Here is a 27033-nt window from a genome sequence, read left to right as displayed (position 1 = left end):
GAGAAAAGGGGGCGAGGCTTTAAAACAAATGGTATATGTTTGTACATGTTGTGGGAGCTCCAAGGAAGGAAAGGAAAGCGGGAGAAAGCTTAACGGAGACATTTGAGCGGAACTGGAGAAAGCTTAACGGAGACATTTGAGCGGAACTGATAGGTGGAAAAAGGGGCTTTACTGTGGCCCTTCCCCCAGGTCGGCAGCTGGAGCTCAGCCCGCTTCTTTCCCGGCTCCGATCCTCTTTCAGCCCATTCATCCCTCCGTGGGCCGGGGGTGGGCGGGCAGACAATCAGATACTGTTTTATCACAGGCATCGGCTGCAACCTCCCGCTTGGCGCCCGCAACCCGGCGGCCGCCGGGGAATGAGTCCTTTAGGACTCCCTAAGGAACGTAAGCGTCCGGGCCTCTCGCGCCTGAGCTCGGAGTCGGGCCGGAAGGCTGATCTGCGCTTGGGCGGGTCAGACGCAGATAGCACGCCTTTGGGCGGGGTCATCTTCGTCCATAGCCCCGCCCTCGCTCCAGCCCCAGTGTTCCCCGTGCTTCAGCTCTGATCCATCCTCCCGGAGTCGGACCCTCAGAAAACGGGACCCAAGTACTACGACTCCCAGAAGACTTCGCGGCCAGGCCGCCTGGGGACCTGGGGATCCGAAGGGGCCTGCCAACCCTCCCCCGGACGTGACGTAAGACGCTGCCGGAATTTCCGGGAAGTGGGCACCAGGTCTGGCCCGAACTTCCGGGTTGGTCGCGCGCCTTCCTGCGGCTAAGATGGCGGCCGAGCATCCCGAGCCTCCCAAAGGAGAGTTGCAGCTGCCGCCGCCGCCACCTCCTGGGCATTATGGCGCTTGGGCTGCCCAGGAGCTTCAGGCCAAACTGGCAGAGATCGGAGCTCCGATCCAGGGTAAGGAGATCGGGAGGTCAAGAGACGGGGCAGCGTAGGCCTAGGGAGAAGCGGAGCTTGGTTACCCCGGAGACCCGGAGGCGGTGGGGAGGGGCGGAGGCGGACCGCTGGGGCTCGACTGGGTCAGGCGGGCCTGCTCGGCCTGACCTACCCCATTGATCCTTTGCTTTGCCCAGCAGGGAGTCGCGAGGAGCTGGTGGAGCGGCTGCAGACCTACACTCGCCAGGTAAGTGTTGGCGGCGGGACGTGGGGATAGGCCGTTTCTGGAGGCCTTCGCGATCCGTCATGACTCGGTCTTAGTTTCTTACGTACCAAAACACAGTAAGCAAGGGCTCGCTGTTTTTGCCTGTTCTTGTCATTATCTGACGAGTTGTAATCGTTTTTGTATATATATTAGTTCTCTTCAGTACCTAGCCCAAGCTCTGTCAGACAGGCGCTGGTTAAATTTTGTCGAATGAATGGGAGTGAATGTCGTTTTATGGAACAGCTCTTCTTGGACTGACCTGGAGTTCTTTCTCTTTTGCAGACTGGCATCGTGCTGAATCGGCCGGTTCTGAGAGGTGAAGATGGGGACAAAGCAGCTCCTCCTCCCATGTCGGCACAGGTAAGGAGGTTGTTCTGCTTTATAAGATGCCTTCTGTTCAGGTAGCCCCTCTCACATTGAGTGTATTGCGGACGCAACTAACAGATTGGGCAGAGAGGTAATGCAAAGACAGTTGGGAGCTCTTTAGTTTTCCGTTGGTCATGGTCCTCACCTCCTTCCTTAATCAATGTCTGTTTCTCCAAAGTCTGTCTGTCTTTTAAGATCCCAGCTTAAATAGTCTGGAAGCCAGACTTGATCCTCCTTCTACTGGAAATAACTCTTTTTTGCCTTTCCAGGACACAGTTCTCGTTTTATTTAACGAGACATTATGGCTCACTCCCTGATTTGGTTTCATATCCTTTACATTTAGTGAGTCATTGGGACACACTGGCTTCTGTGTTAAGTCTTCTCAACTTCCATGTCCTTTCTGAGCCAGGATGTGACTTTTTCTCTAGGACAGTGGCTCTGACGGGTTTTGTTGATTTTTGTGTGTGGGATGAGGAGTTCCCAGGTGGACTTTAGAGGTGTTCTTGAATCACCTGAAATTGTATGCAAAATTTGTGTTCATGTTTTTCTGGGGAGAGAGTCTATAGCTTTCGTTGGTTGGTGCCCCAAAGTTAGCATCTTGTTTTGCCGATACTGCTATAGAGTATTCTCTTTTTGAGCGCAAGAACTATTTGTTACTTGACTTTGAATCCCAGCACCTGGCTCACAGTAGATCCCCGGCAAATATCTGCAGTAGAGAAATGTTTCCTAGTTGATGTTCACATTTTTTTCCACAGCTCTCTGGGATTCCCATGCCGCCACCACCCATGGGACTCCCCCCTCTGCAACCTCCTCCGCCACCCCCACCACCTCCACCAGGCCTTGGCCTTGGCTTTCCTATGGCAGTTGGACCTCGCCCACCAAACTTGGGACCCCCGCCTCCTCTCCGGGTGGGTGAGCCCGTGGCTCTGTCAGAGGAGGAGCGGCTAAAGCTGGCTCAGCAGCAGGCGGCATTGCTGATGCAGCAAGAGGAGCGTGCCAAGCAGGTGGGACAGGGGTCAGCTTGGGCCTGGGTCTCCTCAGGGTTCTAAAGGGGAAATGGAGCCTCAGAGAGAGTTGGATCCTGGGGCCAACTCCTTGGGGCAGGTCTGGACCAAAGACTAGAACATAGACCCTAGCCTGGAAGAACCCCAGGAAGCAGAGCTGTGGCAGTGTGGCCCGTGGGGTGGTGGTGCCAATGTAACCTTGTTTTGTTTTTTAAGCAGGGAGATCATTCACTGAAGGAACATGAGCTGTTGGAGCAGCAGAAGCGGGTAATGCCCCCCAACCTTTGGCCCCATGGTCCAGTCCACTGGCTGTCACTTTAGTGCTTAGTGTCTAGAACATGATGCACCATTCAGATTTTCCGTGGAGGTCATGTCATCCTTAAGTTCTAGTATCTCCCAGATAATCCCATCTTTTCTGGAGCCCAGGAGTTGATCAACTACAGACTGTGATCTGTTTTTATAGGGCTTGGGAGTTAAGAGTGGTTTTTCTCTTCTTTCTTTCTATTTACTTATTATTAAAAAAATTTTTTTTAAGTTTATTTATTTTGAGAGAGAGAGAGACTAATGGAGGGACAGAGAAAGAGAGAGAATCTCAAGCAGTCTCTGCTCAGTCAGCACAGAGCCCAACACAGGGCTTGAACTCATGAAACTTGAGATCATGACTTGAGCCGAAATCAAGAGTCAGTGGCCAAACTGACTAAGCCACCCGCTTGCCCCTCTTTTTTTTTTTTTTTAAAGTTTATTTATTTACTTTGAGGGAAAGAGAGCATGTGCATGTGGGTGGGGAGGTGCAGAGACAGAGAGAGAGAGAGAAAATATCAAGCAGGCTGCATGCTGCCAGTGCGGAGCCCAACATGGGGCTCGATCCCACAAACTGTGAGACTATGACCTGAGCCGAAATCAAGAGTTGGACTCTCAACCGACTGAGCCACCCACCGAGAATGGCTTATCTGTCTTTAATTTTTTTTTTTTTTTATGTTTGTTTATTTTTGAGAGTGCCAATGGGGCAGGGGCAGAGAGGGGGATGGAGGATCCACAGGGGGCTCTGTGCTGACAGCAGTGAGCCCGATGTGGGGCTCGAACTCTTGAAACGTAAGATCGTGACCTGAGCTGAAGGTGGGTGCTCAACTGACTGAACCACCCAGGTGCCCTAGCTTATGTATCTTTAAAGGATTATTTAAAAAAAAAAGGAAACAAATCAGGAACATACTGTAGTCTTTTCAACAGTCCTTATAGCCTAAGATATTTAATATCTAGCCTATTACAGAAAAAAGTTTGCTAATCTCTAGTCTATGTGATGTCGTTTTTGGTACCTTGGGGAAGACTTTGGGTTAATTTTGCCATTTATTCGTATTTAGACTGTGGTAGGTGTAAGTTAGGGAATGATACATAAGACATTCAGTCCCAGAGATGGGTTTTATCAGTTGTTCCCAGTGGGTTACTGCGAGTATTAGAAAATAAGCATTAATAGGAGTGAATGTGGAATTGTTTACAAAGTGCTCTTTTTCCCTAGATTGTGCTAGATCTTGAGGAGCAGGTATAAGAAAAGTATTTATTATTCCTTAAAGATAACTTAATGCCTTAGGGCACATGGGTGGCTCAGTTGGTTAACAGTCCACCTCTTGGTTTCAGCTCAGGTCATGATCTCACAGTTTGGGAGGTTGAACCCCGAGTTAAGCTGTGCACTGACAGCAAGGAGTCTGCTTGGGCTTCTCTGTCTTCCTCTCTCTGCTCCTCCCCCACTAGTACTCTTGCGCATGCTCGTGTGTGCTCTTTCTCTTTCCTTCTCAGAATAACAAAGAATAACTTCTTGGGGGAAAAAACCATTGTTAGAAAATAGAAGATAGTGTGTAGCTATCTAAGTTCTCTTAGGAGAAGTGTAAAGTGTTAAGCTAAGTGTTAAGTTCTCTTTTAGGAACCAGGAGTTTCCTGGGCTGTTTTTTTTTGTTTGTTTGTTTTTGTTTTTTTTTATTTCCAGGGGTTTCCTTTTCTGACGGGAGGGGAGGCCTCCTCCATTTGGATCAGTAGTCTAGAAAGGTGCAGGTGGTGAGGATGTCCAAACTCAGCCGTACCTGATTGTTCTCCATGGGCCTGTTACTTGACTTAAAGAATCCACTTGCCAGAGGCTGTCTGTTCGATGGATTTCCAAGCTGTGTCTTCACTCCCATGTCTCTGGCAGGCAGCTGTGCTCCTGGAGCAAGAACGGCAGCAGGAGATTGCAAAGATGGGCACCCCAGTCCCTCGGCCCCCACAAGACATGGGTCAGATTGGTGTTCGCACTCCTCTGGGTCCTCGAGGTAAGACCTTGGAAATGGAAGGGAAGGGAAAGGAACACGATCGAAAACTCTTGCACGTAAGTACGTACCCCGTAAAGTGCATATATTGTAAGTGTACAGTCCAATGAATTGTTTAAAACTGACCGCTCATGCAACCGGCACCTGGACCAAGAACCAAAATATTACTAGCACCCCAGAAGCTCTCACTGGCTCCCTATCAGCCCCTCAGCCCCTCCCCACTAAGGGTGGCTATCACACCTTTAGCAAAGAAGATAATTTTTTTAATGTTTATTTTTGAGAGAGAGAGAGCTCACACTTGAATGAGTGGGAGAGGGGCAGAGAGAATCCTAAGCAGGCTCTGTGCTGTCAGCGCAGAGCGCGATGTGGGGCCCGAACTCATGAACCATGAGATCATGACCTGAGCCGAATCAAAAGTTGGGTGCTTAACCAACTGAACTGCTCGGGTGGCCCCAAAGAAGGTAATTTTTAAAATGGGTGTTTTGTCTCTTTTGACCTTGCATTTCTTTCTTCTCACAGTTGCTGCTCCGGTGGGCCCCACTCCCACTGTTTTGCCCATGGGGGCCCCAGTTCCCCGGCCTCGTGGTCCCCCGCCACCCCCTGGAGATGAGAATAGAGAGGTGAGATTGGTGATTTCTTTCTAGGGACAGGAGAGGGTGGTTTAGGAGAATTCTGGGAGATGGGAGGACTTCTGGGGGCGGAAGGGTGAAGGAGGAAGCCATGCTTCGTTAAAGCATATCACGATATGGCAGGAAATAGGGCCTGGGAGACATTTCTGGGGCAGAGGTTCACTCTGAGGGGAGCTGAGGGATGATTTGACGCAGTCAGTGTTGCTGTCTGCTGTTGACATCCCCTGGCTGGCAGCCTTTCTGGTACAAGAGGCGGAAATCCTGGGATCATCCCCTCTGCCTGGGTTGTCTGTTGCAGATGGATGACCCCTCTGTGGGACCCAAGATCCCCCAGGCTTTGGAAAAGATCCTGCAGCTGAAGGAGAGCCGCCAGGAAGAGATGAACTCTCAGCAGGGTGAGTGTGTTTTGTCCCACAGGCTGCAGGGACAGAGAGGCTGCAGCCGAGTCTGCATTCTTCCATCCCTTCTCCAAGGAGGGTTTGAGAGAGAAACTGGCTCTCGGTAAAGAGGAGTTACTGTGGGCGAGTGGCAGGGTACCAGTGTGGGGAGTCTGATAGCCACCTTCCTCCCTTACAGAGGAAGAGGAAATGGAAACGGACACTCGCTCGTCCCTGGGCCAATCAGCGTCAGAGACTGAGGAGGACACAGTGTCTGTATCCAAGAAAGAGGTATGGGATGGAGCTGAGTCTGGAAGGAACGTCAGGAGACAGTATTTGGGCACTAAAGTAACACCAGTTCTAAGTGATCAATGTGTAGTAGCTGCTATTTTGTGCCAGTTTCTGTCCTACACGTTTTAGGGATTTTTTTTTCATTTAATTGCCGTAAATCTTTGGAGTGCAGAGTACTGTGCATGCCTTTGTTTTATAGCTGCAAAAACTGAGGTTCTGAGAGGTGCAGCAATTTACTGAAAGGCACACAGCTTGAGAGGGGCAGAACTTTGGAGCCTGACTTCAAGGCCTCTTTTCTTAGCTCTTTGGGGAAATTGGATGAGGAAATTAGGCAGCAGGCATGGTACTTGGATTCTCTGACCCAGTTGGTTTTCCTTATTTTGGCAGAAAAATCGGAAACGTCGGAACCGAAAGAAGAAGAAAAAGCCCCAGCGGGTTCGGGGGGCGTCCTCTGAGAGCTCTGGGGACCGAGAGAAAGAATCAACCCGGTCCCGTGGCTCTGACTCCCCGGCAGCTGATGTTGAAATTGAGTACGTGACCGAAGAACCTGAGATTTATGAGCCCAACTTCATCTTCTTCAAGAGGATTTTTGAGGCTTTCAAGGTACAAGGAGCAGCACACTCTGAAGGGGCAAAGCTGAGCGGGGAAGGGGCAGGGATGGGGAAAGACAGTAAGGAGAGCATCTTTACAGCACTGGGTTTAAGAACTAGGGAGAGACACAGCTGGGGTTTCTGCGGTGTCTGTCTCCTCAGCTCACTGATGATGTGAAGAAGGAGAAAGAGAAGGAGCCAGAGAAACTTGACAAACTGGAGAACTCTGCAGCCCCTAAGAAGAAGGGCTTTGAGGAGGAGCACAAGGACAGTGACGACGATAGCAGTGATGATGAACAGGTGAGGCCCCCTCCGCTGTCGGGGAGATAGGGACTTGAGATGGCTGAGATGCAACCCGTGAGGGACCATGGTGAACTCTTGGAAAGGAGAATCCCTCTGGGGTGAGCTGGGCAGTGTGATTCGCTCCTAATAGTCCTGCTCAAAAGAAGTGATGGTTTTGTTCTAGGAGAAGAAGCCCGAGGCCCCCAAGTTGTCCAAGAAAAAGTTGCGCCGAATGAATCGCTTCACTGTGGCTGAACTCAAGCAGGTGAGACCCTAGATGATCCAGCAGAGCCCGGAGCCTGGCCGGGAGACCTCATGAGGAGCTCCTAGAAATCCACAGGGGTTTTCTTTGGGGGATAGGGAGGAGGGTTTTGAAGGAGGCCTGGGTGACTTAGGTATGTGTCCTTTGAAGAAGAGAAAGTTAGAAAGTTTTAGATTTGAGAGGTTGGGGCTTTCTAGCGGCACGTTGCTATGGTTTCCAGCTCGTGGCTCGGCCTGACGTTGTGGAGATGCATGATGTCACCGCACAGGACCCCAAGCTCTTGGTTCACCTCAAGGCCACCAGGAATTCTGTGCCTGTGCCACGCCACTGGTGTTTTAAGCGCAAGTACCTACAAGGCAAACGAGGCATTGAGAAGCCTCCCTTCGAGCTGCCAGACTTCATCAAACGCACAGGCATCCAGGAGATGCGGGAGGCCTTGCAGGAGAAGGTAAGGGACGGGGCAGGGCTCAGATTTGCCCTGCAGGATCCACATCCTTAATATCAGCCTGTTTGAAAATCAGGAATCTTGTTCCCCAAACCCATCTACTTCTTTTTTTTTTTTTTTTTTAATATATATATATATATTTTTTTTTTAATTTTTTTTTTTCAACGTTTATTTATTTTTGGACAGAGAGAGACAGAGCATGAACGGGGGAGGGGCAGAGAGAGAGGGAGACACAGAATCGGAAACAGGCTCCAGGCTCTGAGCCATCAGCCCAGAGCCCGACGTGGGGCTCGAACTCCCGGACCGCGAGATCGTGACCTGGCTGAAGTCGGACGCTTAACCGACTGCGCCACCCAGGCGCCCCAAACCCATCTACTTCTTAACTGTCTAATTATCCGTTCTCCAGAAGTCAGCACTGCATATGACACAGGATGAGAGGGAAAGACATCAATTCGTGAAGGGTAGACAGAGCTTGCCTCAGTGTTCCGAGCTAGGTGTCCGTCTTGTCTCCTCGTTCGTCCCCTGCCTGCACTACCAGCTCTTTGAGCTGTCTGCACACAGTGACTCCTTTTCCTGCAGGCTGCCTTTGGCTGTGTCCACCGTTTTCTGTTACCAATGTGAGCCTGATACGTTTTGTGGCTAGAGACCCATGGCAGCTGTGTAACTTCTTAGATCCAAGTTTTTAAATTAAATTAAATTATTTACCTTGAGTAGCTAATACTTGTGTGTACTGCAAAAAATTCAGGAGGTACAGAAGTACGCGATGAAAACTGCCTCCCAGTTAGACTGTGGTCACCCAGTTCTCTCCGGAGGCAGCTAATGAGGTCAGTCTCTTGATCAGGTGGCTTGAAAGAATATTTATCGACATTCGTAGCCAAGGATGATTTTATATGATACATCGGTTTTGTGCAATATGGATTATGTAAGTTTGAGAGGTTTGAACGGGAAGGATTTTGGTGACTTGTGGAATGACATAAATGAGGTTTTTCTTTATTTCTTTGGAAGTGTCAAACTTGGTGAATACCTTTCATGGCCTATCTTCTGCCACTCTCCGCAGGAAGAACAGAAGACCATGAAGTCCAAAATGAGAGAGAAGGTTCGGCCCAAGATGGGGAAGATTGACATTGACTACCAGAAACTGCACGATGCTTTCTTCAAGTGGCAGACCAAGCCCAAACTGACCATCCACGGGGACCTATACTATGAGGTTCGGGTGCGGGGGCTGGGGAGCAAAGGCTGGGCCGTTGGTCATGGCTGTGTGACTCTTGGTTGGGAAGGCTTTCTAAGCTGGTGCAGTGGCTCCTACCCTCAGCCTTAGAATTGTTCATTAACTCCCCTTGGATGGAGTAGAATTTGAAATCTTAAAATGAGGTGGTTTTTTGGGAGGAGAGATCCAGACCATGTCTTTAAAAAGTGGTAATTGGTTAGGGACAGAGGGGCCAAGTGGTGGATGCTTGTATAAAACAATTAGGACTGAGGGTGGGAGAAAAGTTCTTATTTTTTTCCTGATCCTTGAAATAGTAGTCACCGTGATATTAGGGAATTTTCGAGGTGGAAGGATCTTGGAGATGATATTGTCGAGTGCCCTCATTTTACAGAGGAGAAAGCAGGCCCTAAATCTGGCCATGTTTTTCTAGTGGGTTAATGTCAGCACTGGAAATCTTGATTGTCCCCTCCTTTCTGGCCTTTCTTTTTCCTACGTTAGCCAGGGAAAGGAGTGCTGAGAATCGACAGGCACTAAGCAGCCCTCAGTGGAATTTTGTATCTGGTGTGGATTGGGACTTCTCATCTTTGTTCTCTTGTCCTCTTGCCATTGAACTCCCGGTGTGTGTCTGGCATTGATAATACAGCGCGCTCTGCCTTTTTTCTCAGGGGAAGGAGTTTGAGACACGACTGAAGGAGAAGAAGCCAGGAGATCTGTCTGACGAGCTGAGGATTTCCTTGGGGATGCCAGTAGGACCAGTGAGTGCCAGTTACCTTGACTGGGGAAGCCAAGAAGAGGGTGGGAATTAGGGCAGAAGGGAGACAAGGACAGGGTTGGGCAGATGATATCCTGTTCTCTTTTTCCTGCAGAATGCCCACAAGGTCCCTCCCCCGTGGCTGATTGCCATGCAGCGATATGGACCACCCCCGTCGTACCCCAACCTGAAAATTCCTGGGCTGAACTCCCCCATCCCCGAGGTGAATACTGTCATTTCTTTAATTTTTAGCTGCCCCTGCTTGTTAACTAGAGGATGATGTAGTTTTCCTTCTCTCATCCCACCATGTCTCTCTTTCTCTTTTTTCTTCCCCCAAAAAGGGTAATAGTTTTTGTTTTTCAAAAAATCTGACACGCTCGTCATAAAATAGTTAATTAGATTTAACAAGTTCAAAGATGAAAATAAATCACCCATAATTGCATCACTCAGAAATAGTTAAGATTTAAAATTTGGCAAATGTGTTTCTGATACATACATTGATAGAAATAATTTTATCTCAAGAATGGCATTAAGTTTTCATTTTTAAACATGAAGCGTTACATTAAAACAATTTTAATGGGGTGCCTGGGTGGCTCAGTTGGTTAAGCACCGAGTTCGGCTCAGGTCATGATCTCACGGTTTGTGGGTTCGAGCCCTGCATTGGGCTGTGTGCTGACAGCTCAGAGCCTGGAGCCTGCTTTGCATTCTGTGTCTCCCTCTCTGTGTCTGCCCCTCCCCCGCTTTGTTTCTCTCTGTCTCTCAAAAATAAATAAACGTAAAAATTTTAATAGATAGCAAACTCATTAAAGTGAAAAGAAGGAATTGTTAAACTTCAGATAAAAACTTCTGCCTCGGCTCAGTCGGTTAAGCATCTGACTTCAGCTCAGGTTATGATCTCACGGTTCGTGAGCTCGAGCGTCGCAGCTCAAGCCTCGAGCTCTGTGCTGACAGCTGAGAGCCTGGAGCCTGCTTCAGATTCTGTGTCTCCATCTGTCTCTGTCCCCCCTGCTTGTGCTCTGTTTCTCTCTCAAAAATAAACGAACATTTAAAGAAATTTCTGTTTATCTATCTTTAGAGAGAAAGAGGGAGAGCACGTGAGAGCCCAGGAGAGGGGAAAAGGGAGAGAGAGAATTTTCAAAGTTAGGAAAAAATCAGGAAGAAGTTAGAGTTCTGTTTTTTAAAGTACTTTTTTTAGTTTGAGACAGCAAGGGCTCTACCCTGAAGGCTGAGGTTATTAGTCTACTTTCTGCTTCCCATCTTCCCATCCTATTGCCTCTGGATTTTTGTTGCTTATTACTTTTGCTTTATAATGCTTTATGATGTTTAATTCTTCTCTGAAATCATAGTTTCCAGAGTTACCGAGTGCTAGTTTCTATTTGTAGTGTGACTTTTCTCCAGGGCTTCAGAGCTCCAGGGTTTTGGAGCTTAGGAGCAGAACTGACTTGCATTTCCTGTCTCGCAGAGCTGTTCCTTTGGGTACCACGCTGGTGGCTGGGGCAAACCCCCAGTAGACGAGACTGGGAAACCACTCTACGGTGATGTGTTCGGAACCAATGCTGCCGAATTTCAGGTATAGACCATGACTGTCTTACTTGAGGTCATGAAGTTTAGAGACAGTTGGTTTATAGATTCATTATCAGGGAGGAGCTGGGTGTTCTGAAGTTTCAAAGTCTGAAAAAGGGTATGCATTTCCTGAGATGTGTTGCAGGCTCTCCACTAGACTATGAGCTCTCCTTAGGCGGAGGCGATTGTCTGTCTGTTTACTTTTATATTCTTTCAGTTTGCAACAGCTTGACACATGATAGGCTTATAGTAAACATTTGCTGAATGAATGAATGATCTCTTTCAGACCAAGACCGAGGAGGAAGAGATTGATAGGACCCCTTGGGGGGAGCTGGAGCCATCCGATGAGGAGTCTTCGGAAGAAGAGGAAGAGGAAGAAAGTGATGAAGATAAACCAGATGAGACAGGCTTTATTACCCCTGCAGACAGGTGGGGAGAGCAGGGTCTGTCTCTAAAGTAGTCTGGCATTGCGGGCCTTCTCCTTACTTCAGAGCTTGTTTCTGTCTTCACAGTGGCCTCATCACTCCCGGAGGGTTCTCATCAGTGCCGGCTGGCATGGAGACCCCTGAGCTCATCGAGCTGAGGAAGAAGAAGATTGAGGAAGCGATGGACGGGTGAGAGAGCCAGGCAGGGCTGAGAGGGAAGGACTTTTCCCTTCAGCCTCTGGGTTGGCCAGCTGACTTTCCCCCCCCTTTCCTTCCCTTGTTGAATCAGTTATTGAACACCAGGCACTGTCTAGGCAGTGAAAAACGCTTGGTAAGCAGTTCATTAGAGAACAAGGTAATTTCAGGTGGAGGTAGGTGTAGCAAAGTAAGCTAGGGAATGGGATGTAGAGAGATTTGGGGGATGGGGAGGTCTTTGGGAAAGCCTCGATGAGGTATTTGAGCTGAGAGCTGAATGTTAGGAAAGAGCCAGCCACAGGGTGATCTGGGGCAGGAGGAACCAGAAGTGCCTAAGACAGGCATGGGTTGCACATGGTCCTGCCATGGAACTTTTCTTATTAGGGACATAAATGTGTAGGATTGTCCAGTCTTGGTGAGTTGGCCCCTTTTCCATGAGATAATCTTCTGCCCGTACAGTTCTTTGTTCCATCTTCCCATTTTCCTATGTTTTAGATAGATAGAATATTAAAAACATTTTTTTTAATGTTTGTTTATTTTTGAGAGCAAGAGAGAGGGAATGGAGAGGGACAGAGGGAGAGAGGGAGACAGAGAATTTAAGCAGACTCCAGACTCTGAGCTGTCAGCACAGAGCCTGACATAGGGCTTGAACTCGTGAACTGCGAGATCATGACATGAGCTGAAGTTGGATGCTTAACCGACTGAGCCACCCTGGCGCCTCAATAGAACATTTTTTATGACTCCATTTTCTCTCTTTTGTTGACTTACTAACTGTACAGCTCTGTTTTGTTATTTTTAGCGGTTGCTGTAGGGTTTATAATATGCAACCTTATCACAGTCTGCCTTCAAGTGATATGCCACTTCCGGAGAGTAGCAAGCACCTAACAACAGCACGCTTCTATTTCTCTCTTCCCAACCTTTGTACTGTTGTCACGCTTTTTACTGTTACATGGTATAAATCCTGCACTGTGGTTATTTTTGTTTAAAAGGTCAGTTATCTTTTTTTTAAGTTATCTTTTAGAGAGATTTACATAATCAGTCATATATTAAGCTATGTAATTGCCATTTTCAGTGATCTTTCATTTCTTTGTGTACAAAGGCTTCCTTCAGCATTTCTTGTGTGGCTGCTGGTCATGAATTCTTTCAAGTGTTGGCAGTCTCAAAACTTCTTCACTTGTCCTTTTGAAAGATTTTTTTTTTTTAAGTGTTTATTTTTGAGAGAGAGACAGATAGAGCCTGAGTGGAGGAGGGGCAGAGAGTGAGGGAGACACAGAATCCAAAGCAGGCTCCAGGCTCTGTGCTGTCAACACAGAGCCCGATATGGGGCTTGAACTCACGAACTGTGAGATCATGACTTGAGCCGAAGTCGGATGCTTAACTGACTGAGCCACCCAGGCGCCCCAGAATTTTTTTTTAATGTTTATTTTTGAGAGAGACAGAGAACAGAGGGCGAGCAGGGGGAGGGGCAGAGAAAGGGAGAGAAAGGCAGATTCTGAAGCAGGCTCCAGGCTCTGAGCTGTCAGCACAGAGCCCTTTGTGGGGGCTCATGTCCATGAACCGTGAAATCATGACCTGAGCCTAAGTCAGAGGCTTAACTGACTGAGCCACCCAGGTACTCCTCAAAGATTTTTGGAAGATTTTGGCCAGTTATAGGATTCTAGGTTGACAGTGTTTTATTAAATTTTTTTATTTCTTTCAGTATTTTAAAGATGTTGCTGTGGTGACTTTCTTGCATTGTTTCTGATGAGAAGTCTGTTTTCCTTCCTTTCTTCTTTTAAGAATTTTTTTTAATTTTAATTTTTTAAAATTTACATCCAAATTACTTGGCATATAGTGAAACAATGAAGTCCTCATATGAGTGAAGTCATATGATTTTTGTCTTTCTCTGACTAATTTCACTTAGCATAATACCCTCCAGTTCCATCCACGTGGTTGCAAATGGCAAGATGTCATTCTTTTTGATTGCCGAGCAATACTCCATTGTATATATATGTACCACATCTTCTTTATCCATTCATCCATCGATGGGCATTTGGGCTCTTTCCATACTTTGGCTATTGTTGGTAGTGCTGCTATAAACATGGGGGTGCATGTGTCCCTTCGAAACAGCACCCCTGTATCCCGTGGATAAATGCCTCGTAGTGCAATTGCTGGGTCGTAGGGTAGTTCTATTTTTAGTTTTTTGAGGAACCTCCATACTGTTTTCCAGAGTGGCTGCACCAGCTTGCATTCCCATTCCTTCCTTTATTCTGTATATAATGTGTCCTTTTATCTCTGGCAGCTTTTAAGATTTTCTCTTTCCCCATTTTGAACAATTTAATTCTGTGTGGTATGGTGTAGTTTCTTCATGTTTCTTTGTGCGGGGTTAGGTAAGTATCTTGCATTTGTGAGTTAATCATTTTTATGAATTTTGGAAAAAATCTGATTATTTCTACGACTGTATTTTCTGTTCCCTTTGCTTTCTCTTCCCCTTTGGCAAGTCCAATTATACATGTATTAGGTCTGTTTGAAGTTGCCCTCCTGCTCATGAATGCTCTGCTCATTTCAAAATACCCCTTTTCTCTTTGTATTTCATTTTAGAAAATTTCTATTCCTGTTTCTTCAAGTTTTTTCCGTGGGTTCTAATCTGACAGTAATCCCATCCAGTGTCGTTTTCATCTCTAGTGGATCTTTTCATATGTTCTGGGTGTCTATTTTTGAACCAGATGGCAGGCAGTTATAATAACATGCTGGTTCTGGGTTGATTTAAATTGATTAATTATTTTCCTCATTAAGGATTGTGTTTTCTGCTGCTGCTCATGCTTGTTTACTTTTGTTTGAAGGCCAGACTTGGTGAAATTTACCTTGTTGGGCCCAGGGTTCTTTTGTATCTTTTTTTTTTTTTTTTTTTTTTACTTAAAAAAATTTTTTTTAATGTTTTAAGGGGGGGCGGACAGAGAAAGGGGGAGACACAGAATCCTAAGCAGGCTCCAGGCTCTGAGCTGTCAGCATAGAGCCTGAGGTGGGGCTCGAACTCATGAATGGTGAGATCATGACCTGAGCTGAAATCGGACGCTTAACTGACTCAGCCACCCAGGCACCCCTCTTTTGTATTTCTACAAATCTTCAGCTTTGTTCAGGAACACCATCAAGGTACTTGGAAACAGTTTGATTATCTCAAGTCTTGCTTTTCAGGTGGGTGGTTCTTTCCCTGGCTCTGGTACTTTCCTCACACAGAGTACTCCCTTGAGTACTTGAGGAGGGCCCTCTTTAGGTCTCTTGAGTTCTCAAGTCTCTGTGCTGCTGTCTCTTCCCTAAGACTCTGTCCTGTGATCTCTAGCTGCCTAGGCCTTTGTGGACTTTGGGGTTCATCCCTTCAACTCATGAAGTCCTCTGGGCTCTACATGGGTTCCCCCTCCTTATTTCATGGCCTGCAGACTCTCTCACTGCAGTAGACAGGGCAACTGAAGGACGCACCTGATTTGTTTCCTGTCTCTCATGAGTCGCTCCCCTTTGTTACCCCATGTCCTTTGTTTCTTGTGTTCTGCCCATTTTTTGGTTGTTTCAAGTGGGAGGGTAAATCTGGTTCCTGTTACTCCTTCTCCAGAAGCAGAAGTCTCAGGCTTTGCATATTCAAGGAAGAAAAGAAAGAAGGGTACTATGGTTGGAGTATAGGGAACAAGGATTAGGTAAGACTGGCTTGGATGGTTGTTGCACCCTAGGAAGTATTGGAAGTTTAAGTTCTCTGTGTTAGAACCCCAGGTACAACTTTGGGCAGGAGCTATTGTAGTGTCTTCTCTCCTGCCATCTTCTGTGTACCAGAGTTCTTTCAGAAACTTTAAGCCTGACCCTTAGCCCTTCTTCACGTGTGGGAATCTTGGACTCTGATCTCTAAACCTGGTTCAGGGGATCCCTTAACTCAGTCTCTGTTTTCCTTCCAGGCTATATTTCCTAGAATCAGTGCCATCCCACCCCTCTCCCCACTGACACAATCCTTTCTTCTCGTGGGTCTCCATGACCTGCAGAGGCGGCCTAGGCATTGTTTTTCCTCTGGGTGTCTTGGAATCTCTTCCGGGAGCTGGGTGGAGGTGCTGCTCATGTTCTTTTTGCTTCCTCTTCTGGAAACCCTTTTATCCCTTCCTTTTTGGGCCTGGTCCCATTGTCCTCTGCAGAAGTGAGACACCTCAGCTGTTCACTGTGTTACCAGAGAAGAGAACGGCCACTGTTGGGGGAGCCATGATGGGATCAACCCATATCTATGACATGTCCACAGTGAGTATTCTTTTGGGGGCTGGAAAAGGGGGCGGAAACTAAGTCTTCTAAGCCTCTCTGTAGATGACAAGACTCTGATCCCTTTTCTAGGTTATGAGCCGGAAGGGCCCAGCTCCTGAGCTGCAAGGTGTGGAAGTGGCCCTGGCACCTGAAGAGTTGGAGCTGGATCCCATGGCCATGACCCAGAAGTATGAGGAACATGTGCGGGAGCAGCAGGCACAGGTGGAGAAGGAAGACTTCAGTGACATGGTGGCTGAGCATGCTGCCAAACAGAAGGTAGGAGGTCACAGGGGAACCCGGCTGGGTGTGAGCCAGGAACTAGGTACCAGGGACTCCTTTTTTAGTGGAGTGGTGTCCTCTCTGTCTGCTGCCCTGAGCTTCCCTGGTGCTGGAAACCTTAGAAATCCTCTGGTGGGCTGCCCTCTTTAAGGATGATGAAACTAAGGCACAGGGAGGGGAGCTCATCCAAGTCTGAGAATCCAGTTTTAGCACTTTTTTCCACAGATCTGTGTGGCTGAGTCAGGCTGCCCACCCTTGTCTTGGGGATCAGTGGGTTGTTTCACTTGTTGTAACCTGTTTCTCTTTCTCTCCTCCAGCAAAAGAAACGGAAAGCTCAGCCCCAGGACAGCCGCGGGGGCAGCAAGAAATATAAGGAGTTCAAATTTTAGGTCCCCCTCGCATACCTGGTCCTCCTTTCAGCTCTTTGTCTGGATGCTTGGGCTTCACACATGGTCCCCGAGAGCCAGCTCTCCCACAGTTCCCAAGGGCTTGTCATTTCATGTTCTTATTTTAGATCTGTTTTGTAAATAAAGCTGTTTCCCAAGGAAAGAGATGCATATGTAACACTTCTGATCCTCCTTCGTTTTTTTTATGTGGTTTTTTTTTTTTAAGTTTATTTATTTATTTTGAGAACAAGAGAGAGGGAGGGGCAGAGAGAGAAACTCTCAGGCAGGCTCTGCACTGTCAGCTCGGAGCCTGACATGGGGCTTGAACGGTGAGGTCACGACCTGAGCTGAAATCAAGAGTCAGATGCTTAACTGACTGAGCCACCCAGGTGTCTTTTAATCCCCTCGGGCAAAAGGACTAAAAAATGGGGGCAAAAGGACTAAAACATTGGCTTTTTCTGCAACCTCGGGGCTGCCCCAGTGCCAGGGGCATGCACCTGGGTCAGATGTTGCAGTTGAGACTGGTGATAACTCCAAAGCCATGCTGAAATTGTTTCACCACTACTTGCCTTTGTAGGAAGGCTCTGGGGCAAGTATCTCTAGGTCTGGTTTGACCTTACTACTTTGTCCTTGGGGACTAAAAATAGCCAGCTTAGCACCCTGGCTGGGCTGAGGAAGTGCAGTGGGCTTGGGAAGTAGGCCAGGTCAGGCCTTCCTAATAGACCTGTGGCCAAAAGAGTCCCAAGTCCTTACCTGGGAGGGAACACAGCCCCAAATCTAGATTGTCTGGAGTCCCCGTGAATCCCTGGGTGGTTTCAGCCACCCAGCCTCTAAGTTTGGTAGGGGGAGGGAGGGGGAGCTTGCTTTCTCCAGGTTCTAGTCTTCTGGTCTTCAGAAGTCTTCCCAACAGGCTAGACTAGGTTGGACTTAAGGGGCCCAACGGGCATTTGCCGGGTGCTGGGAGAGAAGTTCTGCTGTGGTGCTACTGGTGTTGCTTTGCTGGAAGTGCAGCAACTGAGATGTCGATGTCAGGAGACTTCAAGATGGTTTCTGGAGGTGATGGATGTGGGTGGTAGTGTGGGAGATCCCATGTTGGACGTGGCAATCGGGGTAGGCCTTGGGGGAGTAGGATTTTAGAAATTAAACGGTGAAGCAGAGAAAACGTTACAGGTGGAAGCAATTGAGGGCAGGGATGGGGGGCTTGGGACTCTATAATGCTTCATGGGGGGAAGGGTTGCTCCAGGTGGGCCAGGGCTTAGGTTCGTAATTCACCCTTGCCAGGGCCTTTTGGACTCCAGGTCCCTGAGCCCCCTGCCTTCCATGGAGAGCAGCAGGGATGGAAACTTCACGGCCCACAGACGCACCGGGCCGACGGTGGAGTCGCCACCCGCTCCCTTTGTAGGTTGTGAAGAAACCCCGGGGCGGCAGAGCAGGGGCCAAGCAGGATGCCGCGATGCGGGCTTCGGCCTCTCGGTAGGCTCCGGGGACCCAAGGGGCCCGAGGCGCGCTCCCGCGTCAGCCCCCCCCAACCCCCCCCCCCCCGCCAACCCCAGCCGGGGCCGCGCCCCGGAAAAGCGGAGTTTCCGCTGGCCTGGCTGTTGCTGCAGAGAGCACGACGGGGGAGGGGAGGACCGGGCCGGCTGGCTGCCGCTCGCACTGCGGATTTGAGGGGAGGGTCTGGCCGAGCCAGCCGGGGTCGAGGCCTCCTCTCCAGGGAAGCTAGAAGAGCGCGCCCACAGGCTCGCCTGGGGCGCGAGCGCGAGCGCGAACCCCGCCCCTTGGCGCTGGGTGGGGCCGGCGCGAGCCAGAGCTCCCCGCCCCCCCGGACACGCCCACCCAGTGTCTCGGCGGCGCGAGCCGCAACAGGCAGCGGCGGGCGAGCGCGAGGACCGCGCGCCGAGAGGCCCCGCGCGTGCGTGCAGCCTCTCGCTCGCTCGCTCGCGCGCTCGGGCGGGCGGGCTGAGGAGACGAGTCGAGCCCTCGCCGCCACCGTGGGAGAAGCCTGGGCGTCCTCTCTGCGTCGCCCCGATCCCCGTTATCCCCGCGCCCCCCACCCCCGGCCGGGCCATGGCGGAACGCGGAGGGGCGGGCGGTGGTCCTGGAGGCGCCGGGGGCGGCAGCGGCCAGAGGGGCTCTGGGGTCGCCCAGTCCCCGCAACAGCAGCAGCCGCCGCAGCAGCCGCCGCCTCAGCAGCCGACGCCCCCCAAGCTGGCCCAGGCCACCTCGTCGTCCTCGTCTACCTCGGCGGCGGCCGCCTCCTCCTCGTCCTCGTCCACCTCCACCTCCATGGCCGTCGCGGTGGCCTCCGGGTCCGCGCCTCCCGGCGGCCCGGGGCCAGGCCGCACCCCCGCCCCCGTGCAGATGAACCTGTACGCCACCTGGGAGGTGGACCGGAGCTCGTCCAGCTGCGTGCCCAGGTGAGCGGCGGGCGGGGGGACCGGGCCCTCGGGGCCGCAGGGCCAGGTCTGTGACAGGCCCCCGCCTTCTCATTCCTCTCCGTCCCAGCGCCCAAGGGAGCGCCCCCCTCCCTGGATTCCCCCTGGCTGCCCGGCCTGTTTCTAGGCGGGCCTCCCGGGACTCCTCTTGCGGGGACCCCGCCCTCTCCTGGCAGCCCCACCTTCTGCCTCGGGCCGGGACCACCCTCTTCCTCTCCCCCTTTTGGGGCCTCCTGGACTCTCAGCCCTAGGCCTTCTCTCGTTGATCTGACCGAATCCGGCCTTCCTGACGGTCAGTTTCCCTGCGAATGTCACGGACTCTTTTCCCTGCCTCGTTGGCGCCCGTGGGCTGTACATATGTTACATAGATGTCCTTTGATATTATTATTTCCCAATATACTCAGCGTGTGCCGAAGTCTGTTGTCACCTTCTGCCAGATAAAGCCCATATAGTAACCCTGGAGGCTTCTAGTTGGTCTTCAGTACACACACACGTTCATTTGTGCTTCAGATTACAACATTCTGCCCCGGCCTCTGTGCGCTTGTAAAAGCCCTATTTAGTGTGTCTTTAATTGTATTTTTCACCCCCTTCCCCCTCCCCAGTAGCTAGTCACAAATTCTCTTAGCCTTGCAGGGCTACATAAAATTACTGCCTTGTTCCTAAATCCAATCCATTCCTCTGCCTGTTGGAACCATCTGGGGACTTTCCTTTCATTGGTAAAATATGCCTGAGTTTGTGATGTTTTCTGTTTCTGTATTGGCAAAGCAGTCTTTTTCCAACTCTTTGGGGACAGTGTGCGGTGTCTTACAGTTTAGCCCTTGAGCAGACACTGTGGAGCTGGTTTCGCCTAGGAAGCCCAGAAAAGTGCCTGGAGGTGATCTTTTTGTCACCTCTAAACTGAGTTGATTCTGTTGTCTTGGAGTTTTGGACCCACTCCTTATTCTTTTAGCCCAGCCTTGGGTAGGTGGACGTGTCAGTAGGGGTTAAGAAGCATTGTCTGGTTCCAGCCTCAACTCTATTTATTTCCCTCTCTCTTTATTTTGAATCATTTCATGCATACAAAATTATACACACACACACAAATATATCTCCTGGTTAGGGCATTTTACAAAATGATGAAAAGTACATTTCTATACTTGACTCAGTTTAAGAAACAGAACATTATAACTTATGTTGAATGAGGCCCTCAGGATGCCCCTTCCTGACCACATGCCCTACTTCCCCCCCCCCCACAAAGGTAAACACTATTGTGTGTTTATTATTTCCCTTGTCTTTTAAAAATAGTTTTGCTGCATACATCCATCTGTAAATAATATGGTTTAGGGTGTTTTTGAAGTTTATATAAGTGCTATCATACTGTATGTGCTCTGTGACTTAGTGCATATGTGTGTTTTAATTCAACATTAAGTTTGTGGGACTTGTCAGTGGGGTATGGTAGCTGTAGTTTAAATATTTTCACTAACGGATATAATTTCATTTTATGACTATATCATACTTCTCTTTTCGGTGAATATTTTGGGTTGTTTCTTGTTAGTTAATGGGAGCAGTAATGCCGTAAATAGTTTTGCCCAGGACTCCTAGTGATACTTGCAAAAGTTTCTTTCTGTTTTTATATGTAGGGGTGGAATTGCTATTTGCAGGGTATACATCTGAAACTTTTTTAGATAATGCTAAATTGTGTCCCGTTCGTGCTCCTCCTCCCTCACTCTTCATGTCCTTTGTGTTTCAGCATTTACCTCACTGACTTACACTTTCTTTTTTTTCTTTGCCCTTCTTTTAGGGTAATCAGAAGCCATGTTAGCTTAGTTTGTTTTGGCCAGTGCCCTAGCACAACACCAAACTCAAGTGGGAGTTTAGTGTGTAATGGTCCTTAGCAGTCCTCTTTCTAGGTAGGTCCGTCTGTAGCTGAAGTATTCTAATCTACTTTCAAACGTAAAAGCACTGTGCCCCTTCCCACGTTGGTCCAGTGTTAGTAATACATGCTTGCCCATTCTTCGTTTACATCTATCGCTATGTTTGACAGGTGACATCTGGACAATTGCCTTCTCTAGCTTGTTAGATTGAAAAGGCATTGAGCCAACTGGGAAGAAGCTGCTGTGCAACAGAGGGAGATAAATAAAATCACTGATAAATAAAATCTTTGATTTTTTTTTTCTGCACCTGTTGGTCACTGAGAAGTCTTATGTAATAAATTATTAGCCAAAGAAACTGCCCATCTTCCTGAGTAAATCGGTAATTACTATGCTAACTTGGTGTGAGAGGCTTGGTTGGCTTGTTGTTTGCCCCTGCTGAGAGCATGCAGTTGTCATGTCTACTAACGAGTCTTTGAGATTGTCAGCTGTCCTGCTCTGACTTTGTTTTTCAGCTATCACCCTGTGCCTCCCAGCTCCTTGTGGAACACTTGTGCTCTTTGGAGCATGCTGTTTTATCTGCAGGATGGAAAATAACACCCTGTGGGGAGAAAATGTCCGCTATTGGCCCTTCCAATTACTAGAGTCATCTGGTTAATTTGAGGTCTCCTTGTTTACTTGTTCATGTTGTTTAAAATATATTGGCAATGTGCAACCTGTGTACAGCACTCTGTAGATAGTCTAAGATTAATGTTCTTGTCTCATGTAACTCAAGTGAGAAGCGTGTGAAACGTGCACTTAAGAAATGTGAACATGATTGTGGATCTAAGGCTATATATATGTGTATATATATGCTGTGGGACTCAGTTTTAGCAAATGTGTTCCTCTACCTAGTACAGAGAAGAGAGACTTGAAAGTTGTGTGTTAGGAAGGTCACTTTCCTTTTCTTAATCCCAGTAGAAATATAATTTGCTTTTCGGGGAAAAAAACCCTTTTCCCTTTATTAGATATTTAAATAAAGATGAACATTGTACTAGTTGTTTCTCAAGTATGTACTCTGCTCTTATTTAACATCTACTAAATTCCTTCAGAATCTGTAGTATTTTTTAAAAACGTTTATGGTTGGAGAGAATACTGATAGTTGGCTTTAAAGTAACTAAATTGGGGGCACTTGGGTGGCTCAGTCAGTTGAGTGTCGAACTCTTGATTTTGGCTCAGGTTGCGCTCCCAGGATCGTGGAATCAGGCTCTGAGCTGCTTGGGATTCTCTTTCTCTCTCCCTCTGCTGTGTGTGTGTGTGTGTGTGTGTGTGTGTGTGTGTGTGTGTCCTCTGTCTCCCTCTCTCAAAACAAAAAAACAACAGAAAAAACAACCCACTAAATTGTTTTATTCATTGACTTAAAAAAATTTTTTTTTAATGTTTATTTTTGAGAGAGAGAAAGAGTATGAGCAGGGGGTGGGCAGAGAGAGAGAGAGAGAGAGACATAGAATCCAAAGCAGGCTCCAGGCTCCAAGCTGTCAGCACAGAGCCCGATGCAGGGCTGGAACTCACGAATGATGAGATCATGACCTGAGCTGAAGTCGGACTCTTAACTGACTGAGCCACCCAGGAGCCCCACTTTTTTTTTTTTTTTTTTTATAAGTAGGCTCTGTGCTGGGCATGGAGCCCAACTTGGGGCTTGAATTCATGGCCCCGAGATCAAGACCTGAGCTCAGATCAATAGTGAGAAGCTTAACTGACTGAGCCACTCAGATGCCCTTATTCATTGACATTTTTATCAACATTTTTTAAATTAAAATATTGATACATGTCCATGATTAGACATTCAAGCAGTACAGAAAGATGGGAATTATGAAGGAAAAAGCCCTAGTCTTGTCTCTGTTTTTGCTTTCCACAGGTGATCACTAGGAAATACAGTTGGCTTTTAAGATTCTGTTACAAGCAGGTGGATCTATTATAGCTCCTTTTTAAAATTCACAGCTTTAGATGTTGGCATTGTTTTTCCTCTGTACTAAGTAGTGCTTCCTCTCCTATGGCCCATGTTTTGGCTAGTGGTATGGTGACATTTGGCCAGATGGCATGTTGTTTGATGTTATCTTTTTTTTAATGTTTGTTTATTTTTGAGAGAGAGTGAGCTCGCTTGTGAGAGTGGTGGAGGGACGAGAGAAAGCGGGAGAGAGAGAATCCCAATCTGTGCTTTGTCAGCACAGAGCCTGATGTTGGGCTCAAACTCACAAACTGTGAGATCATGACCTGAGCTGAAATCAAGAATCTGATGCTTAACCAACTGAGCCACCCAGGTGCCCCAAGGGAAGAGTTTTAGAGTCTCATTGTTGATCTCTTCTCTTTGGTTCTTGTGTGGTATATGGTGAAGTTTCCCCTGGTGTTCTTTTCTCTATTTGAGATACTTCAGTAGGAGAGGCAGAAAAATCATTAAATTTCACAGGTATCCAAAATGTCCTCAGTGGATTTTGTAAAACCAATTATTAGGAGATAAAATGTGCTCTGCTGTATCACTCACAAACTGTATCACATTTGTCTTTGAGTACAAAGCACATTTGCATATCCTTATCTGTATGTACACTTAGGGAAAGAGTTCAGGAGTTATGAGTCACATTTCTCCTTAGACCACATTTTTTTTTTAAAGGGGGTACTGAAGTTAAGCCTGCTTGGACAAATCTGTTAGAACCAAAGGAGGTGGTGATGGCTAAGTTGGCATGACTAGTATACAGTAGAAGTGTTATTTTCATCAGGACACTTAGGGGCAGTTGCCCCTCTAACCACAAAAGCACTAGGCAAGCCAGGATATATTACTCTTGTATTCTTACTGGATGCCAAGGCAAACTCTTCCACACTTTAGTTTTTTTACCCATTAATTGGGAACACTTTTACTTGCCATTCATTCTAAAATGTGGGTGAAATAAATATATAATAGGACCTATAGATTGTAAGAGAAGGTACTTCTTAAATGATAGATATGAAGTAAATGAAATTGGTCAAATGAGAGAGACCTGGTGAAATTTCTATTATTGCCTTAGCATTAAAAGTCTTAAAAGCATCTTTGTATCTTAGATTTGAGTTTCACATTGTGAGTGCTGTAATAGAATATCTTCTCTATCGTGGTAATATTATCCATTGTCCCTGTGGAAGCTCAGATTCCTTGTCAGAAAGAGAATGACTTTTACAAGTCCGCTTTACAAGTATTGATTTACAGATCTTTTGGGCACATTAGTGGTTATGTGATTTCTTTTTAAACTAGTTTTCCAATTTCTTAGCTGAGCCAATAAGCTGTTACTGGGAGTGTTTGCCTCAGTGTGCATGAGGGAGGTGCAAGTAAGAATATGGGCTGTGTCTTTTCACTGCTTCAACCTAGGAGGCTTGTCTTGTTTTGGCCTGGACTTGAAGGTTCAGTGGGTCCTCTGAAATTTGGAGTTGGCTTTGCTTGCATCTGTGGTGTCACATGCTGCGGGTACTTTAGACATCTAGAGTAGCTGTGGGAATGCTCACAAGAGCTGGTCTTTTCCCATTATGGATTCAGAGTGGTATTAGGGCTCTTGAGAAAAGAGAGTTTGAAGTTGGTCTTAGAATGTCTTTCAGAAGCCCCTTGGGCTGGATTGAGTGAGGTGGTTTGTTTCTAGATTGGCAAGCACTGATAGAATCCTCCATTCCCTAGGCCTTCCCTAGGCCTAGTTGGAAGAACAACCAGCATAGCTTCTGATGGTTTTAGGGAATCACGATGTTTATGCCTAGGCACCAACTCTATAGAGTATTTTCCTTTTCCTGCCATTCATAGGGCAGTTGTCTGGTTAGAAAGCCTGCTGGACCTGTACTCCCTTTTTCCTTTTTACAAACCAGAGAATAGCTGTAGTCACAGCTCAGGTTGCCGCTTAGGCTGACCTAAACCTGGCCTCTACCTTGGGTAGAGTAGAAGAGCAGTAGAGAAGGCCAGTAAATGATGATAAATGGTTTCTTAGCTTGTGTATCTTCTAGAAAACAGTTTCTGAAAGCATTCCATTTGACATCCAATTACATCTTAACATCATAAGCTGTTTTCTCTTTAAAGCTGTGCTGTTCAGTACAGTAACCACTAGTTGCATGTAGCTATTTAAGTTAAAATTAATTAAAATTGAATAAAATTTTAAATTCCCTTTCTTAGTTTTATTAGCCACATTTCTTGTCACACTAGACACATGTGATTAGCGGCTTTTGTATTAGACAAGGCAGATATAGAACATTTTCAGCACCATAGAAAGTTCTATTAGCTAACACTAAAATTTTTTTTATTTTTTTAATGTTTTTATTTATTTTTGAAGGAGAGAGAGACAGAGCATGAGCAGGAGAGGAGCAGAGAGAGAGGGACACACAGAATTTGAAGCAGGCTCCAGTCTCTAAGCTGTCAGCACAGAGCCCAGTGTGGGGCTCGAACTCACAAACTGTGAGATCATGACCTGAGCCGAAGTCAGACGCTTAACCGACGGAGCCACCCAGGTGCCCCAGCTAACACTATTTTAAAGAGAAAATTGCGGGGCGCCTGGGTGGCGCAGTCAGTTAAGCGTCCGACTTCAGCCAGGTCACGATCTCGCGCTCCGTGAGTTCGAGCCCCGCGTCAGGCTCTGGGCTGATGGCTTGGAGCCTGGAGCCTGTTTCCGATTCTGTGTCTCCCTCTCTCTCTGCCCCTCCCCCGTTCATGCTCTGTCTCTCTCTGTCCCAAAAATAAATAAACGTTGAAAAAAAAAAATTAAAAAAAAATAAAAATAAAAAAAAATAAAGAGAAAATTGCCTGTGCTATTTCTAGTATTAATATCTGTGTGGTTTCTCCTTATTCATTTAATTAAACTGAATTCTTTTGTCCTCTTCCAAATTATTTTAATATGCCCCTTTTCTTCACTATTTCAAGGGCCTGTTAGTTTTCTTCTGTTAGTTGTTCTCCTTTAAAGATTTTTACCTTTTAATCTGCTCACTTCTTCCTGTAGGGAATTGCTTCCTGATGCCTTCCTGCCATTTGTTTCCCACAATTTTAGGTATTAGTCAATACCTATTGAGAAAACTAACTGGAGACATTAATTTTACAGACTTCATTATTATTTTTTTAATTTTAATTTTTAAAAAAAATATTTATTTATTTTGAGAGAGGGAGAGAGAATGAGTGCATGCATGGGGGAGGGGGAGAGAGAGAATCCCAAGTGGGCTCTGCGCTTTTTCCCATGAACTGTGAGATCATGAGCTGAGCCAAAATCAAGAGTCAGATGTTTAACTGACTGAGCCACCCAGGTGCCCCTGGAGTCATTAATTCTAAAATGACTTTAGATGATTGGATTATGTATGATAATAATTTTTGGCCTTATTTTTTTTGTGTGATTTCTTTAAAAAAAAATTTTTTTTTCAACGTTTATTTATTTTTGGGACAGAGAGAGACAGAGCATGAACGGGGGAGGGGCAGAGAGAGAGGGAGACACAGAATCGGAAACAGGCTCCAGGCTCTGAGCCATCAGCCCAGAGCCCGACGCGGGGCTCGAACTCCCGGACAGCGAGATCGTGACCTGGCTGAAGTCGGACGCTTAACCGACTGCGCCACCCAGGCGCCCCTTTGTGTGATTTCTAAACTATGTAATAAACGTGTTACAGAAAAGACCAGTGAATATTGTTTTAAAAAATATATATTTAAAAATACATATCAACTCTACTCAATTGTATACCTTAAAGGAGTGAACCTTACAAATTTTATATTGTAATAAAGCTGTAAAAAAAAGAACAGCTTTGTTTTTTAATGGATGAAGACATGGGGGACTAAAGTTTTGCTCTACCCATTACCTTTCTTGGTTCTAGAGTTGCGTATTTCTTTTTACTGATAGCAAATGTGGTGAATGGGGAATGTTCTAGACACTCATGGTGAGTGGATGATGAAGCATAGCTGACAAAGTAGTATTGAAAATGACACATTTATTTGTTTAAAAAAATTTTTTTTAATGCTTTATTTATTTTTGAGATAGAGAGAGACAGAACATGAACAGGGGA

General features: G+C 47.1%; 2 protein-coding genes and 1 long non-coding RNA gene across 5 annotated transcripts in view; 2 read left to right on the top strand and 1 right to left on the bottom strand.

Annotated features, from left to right (window-relative positions):
* Window positions 1-731: 731 nt before the first annotated feature.
* On the top strand, window positions 732-16911 carry SF3B2 (splicing factor 3b subunit 2). Of its 3 annotated transcripts, none has more exons than XM_025915463.2 (22): window positions 732-892; window positions 1072-1118; window positions 1419-1496; window positions 2258-2506; window positions 2723-2773; window positions 4686-4803; window positions 5320-5420; window positions 5728-5824; window positions 6006-6097; window positions 6485-6700; window positions 6850-6987; window positions 7154-7234; window positions 7452-7679; window positions 8734-8883; window positions 9549-9638; window positions 9750-9857; window positions 11097-11204; window positions 11484-11626; window positions 11710-11811; window positions 15969-16068; window positions 16159-16344; window positions 16665-16911. In XM_025915463.2, the coding sequence occupies exons 1-22, from the start codon at window positions 760-762 to the stop codon at window positions 16734-16736; spliced, it is 2688 nt and encodes an 895-aa protein (XP_025771248.1). In that variant the 5' UTR covers window positions 732-759; the 3' UTR covers window positions 16737-16911. The 3 variants fall into 3 exon arrangements, with proteins under 3 accessions (XP_025771248.1, XP_086532974.1, XP_086532973.1); XM_086676848.1 differs by having other exon boundaries at window positions 1069-1118; window positions 2726-2773; XM_086676847.1 differs by having other exon boundaries at window positions 1069-1118.
* Window positions 16912-16944: 33 nt separating this feature from the next.
* LOC147576367 (uncharacterized) lies at window positions 16945-17528 on the bottom strand. The gene is made up of 2 exons (XR_015240712.1): window positions 17487-17528; window positions 16945-17080 (listed from the first exon to the last, which is right to left on the bottom strand). It is a non-coding gene; the product is annotated as an uncharacterized LOC147576367 (long non-coding RNA).
* Window positions 17529-18593: 1065 nt separating this feature from the next.
* PACS1 (phosphofurin acidic cluster sorting protein 1) overlaps window positions 18594-27033 on the top strand; it is a 155645-nt gene continuing 147205 nt past the window's right edge. The window contains exon 1 of the mRNA XM_025915710.2: window positions 18594-19150. Within this exon, the coding sequence (XP_025771495.1) occupies window positions 18801-19150 (350 nt within the window). The 5' untranslated portion in view covers window positions 18594-18800. The remainder of the gene's footprint in view (window positions 19151-27033) is intronic.

The sequence above is a fragment of the Puma concolor genome, chromosome D1 (genome assembly GCF_028749965.1).
Source record: "Puma concolor isolate L17-30 chromosome D1, mPumCon1.1.hap2, whole genome shotgun sequence".
NCBI classification, from domain to species: domain Eukaryota; kingdom Metazoa; phylum Chordata; class Mammalia; order Carnivora; family Felidae; genus Puma; species Puma concolor.
Note: the sequence above shows the minus strand (reverse complement) of the source record. Positions and strands in the feature narration are given on the sequence as shown.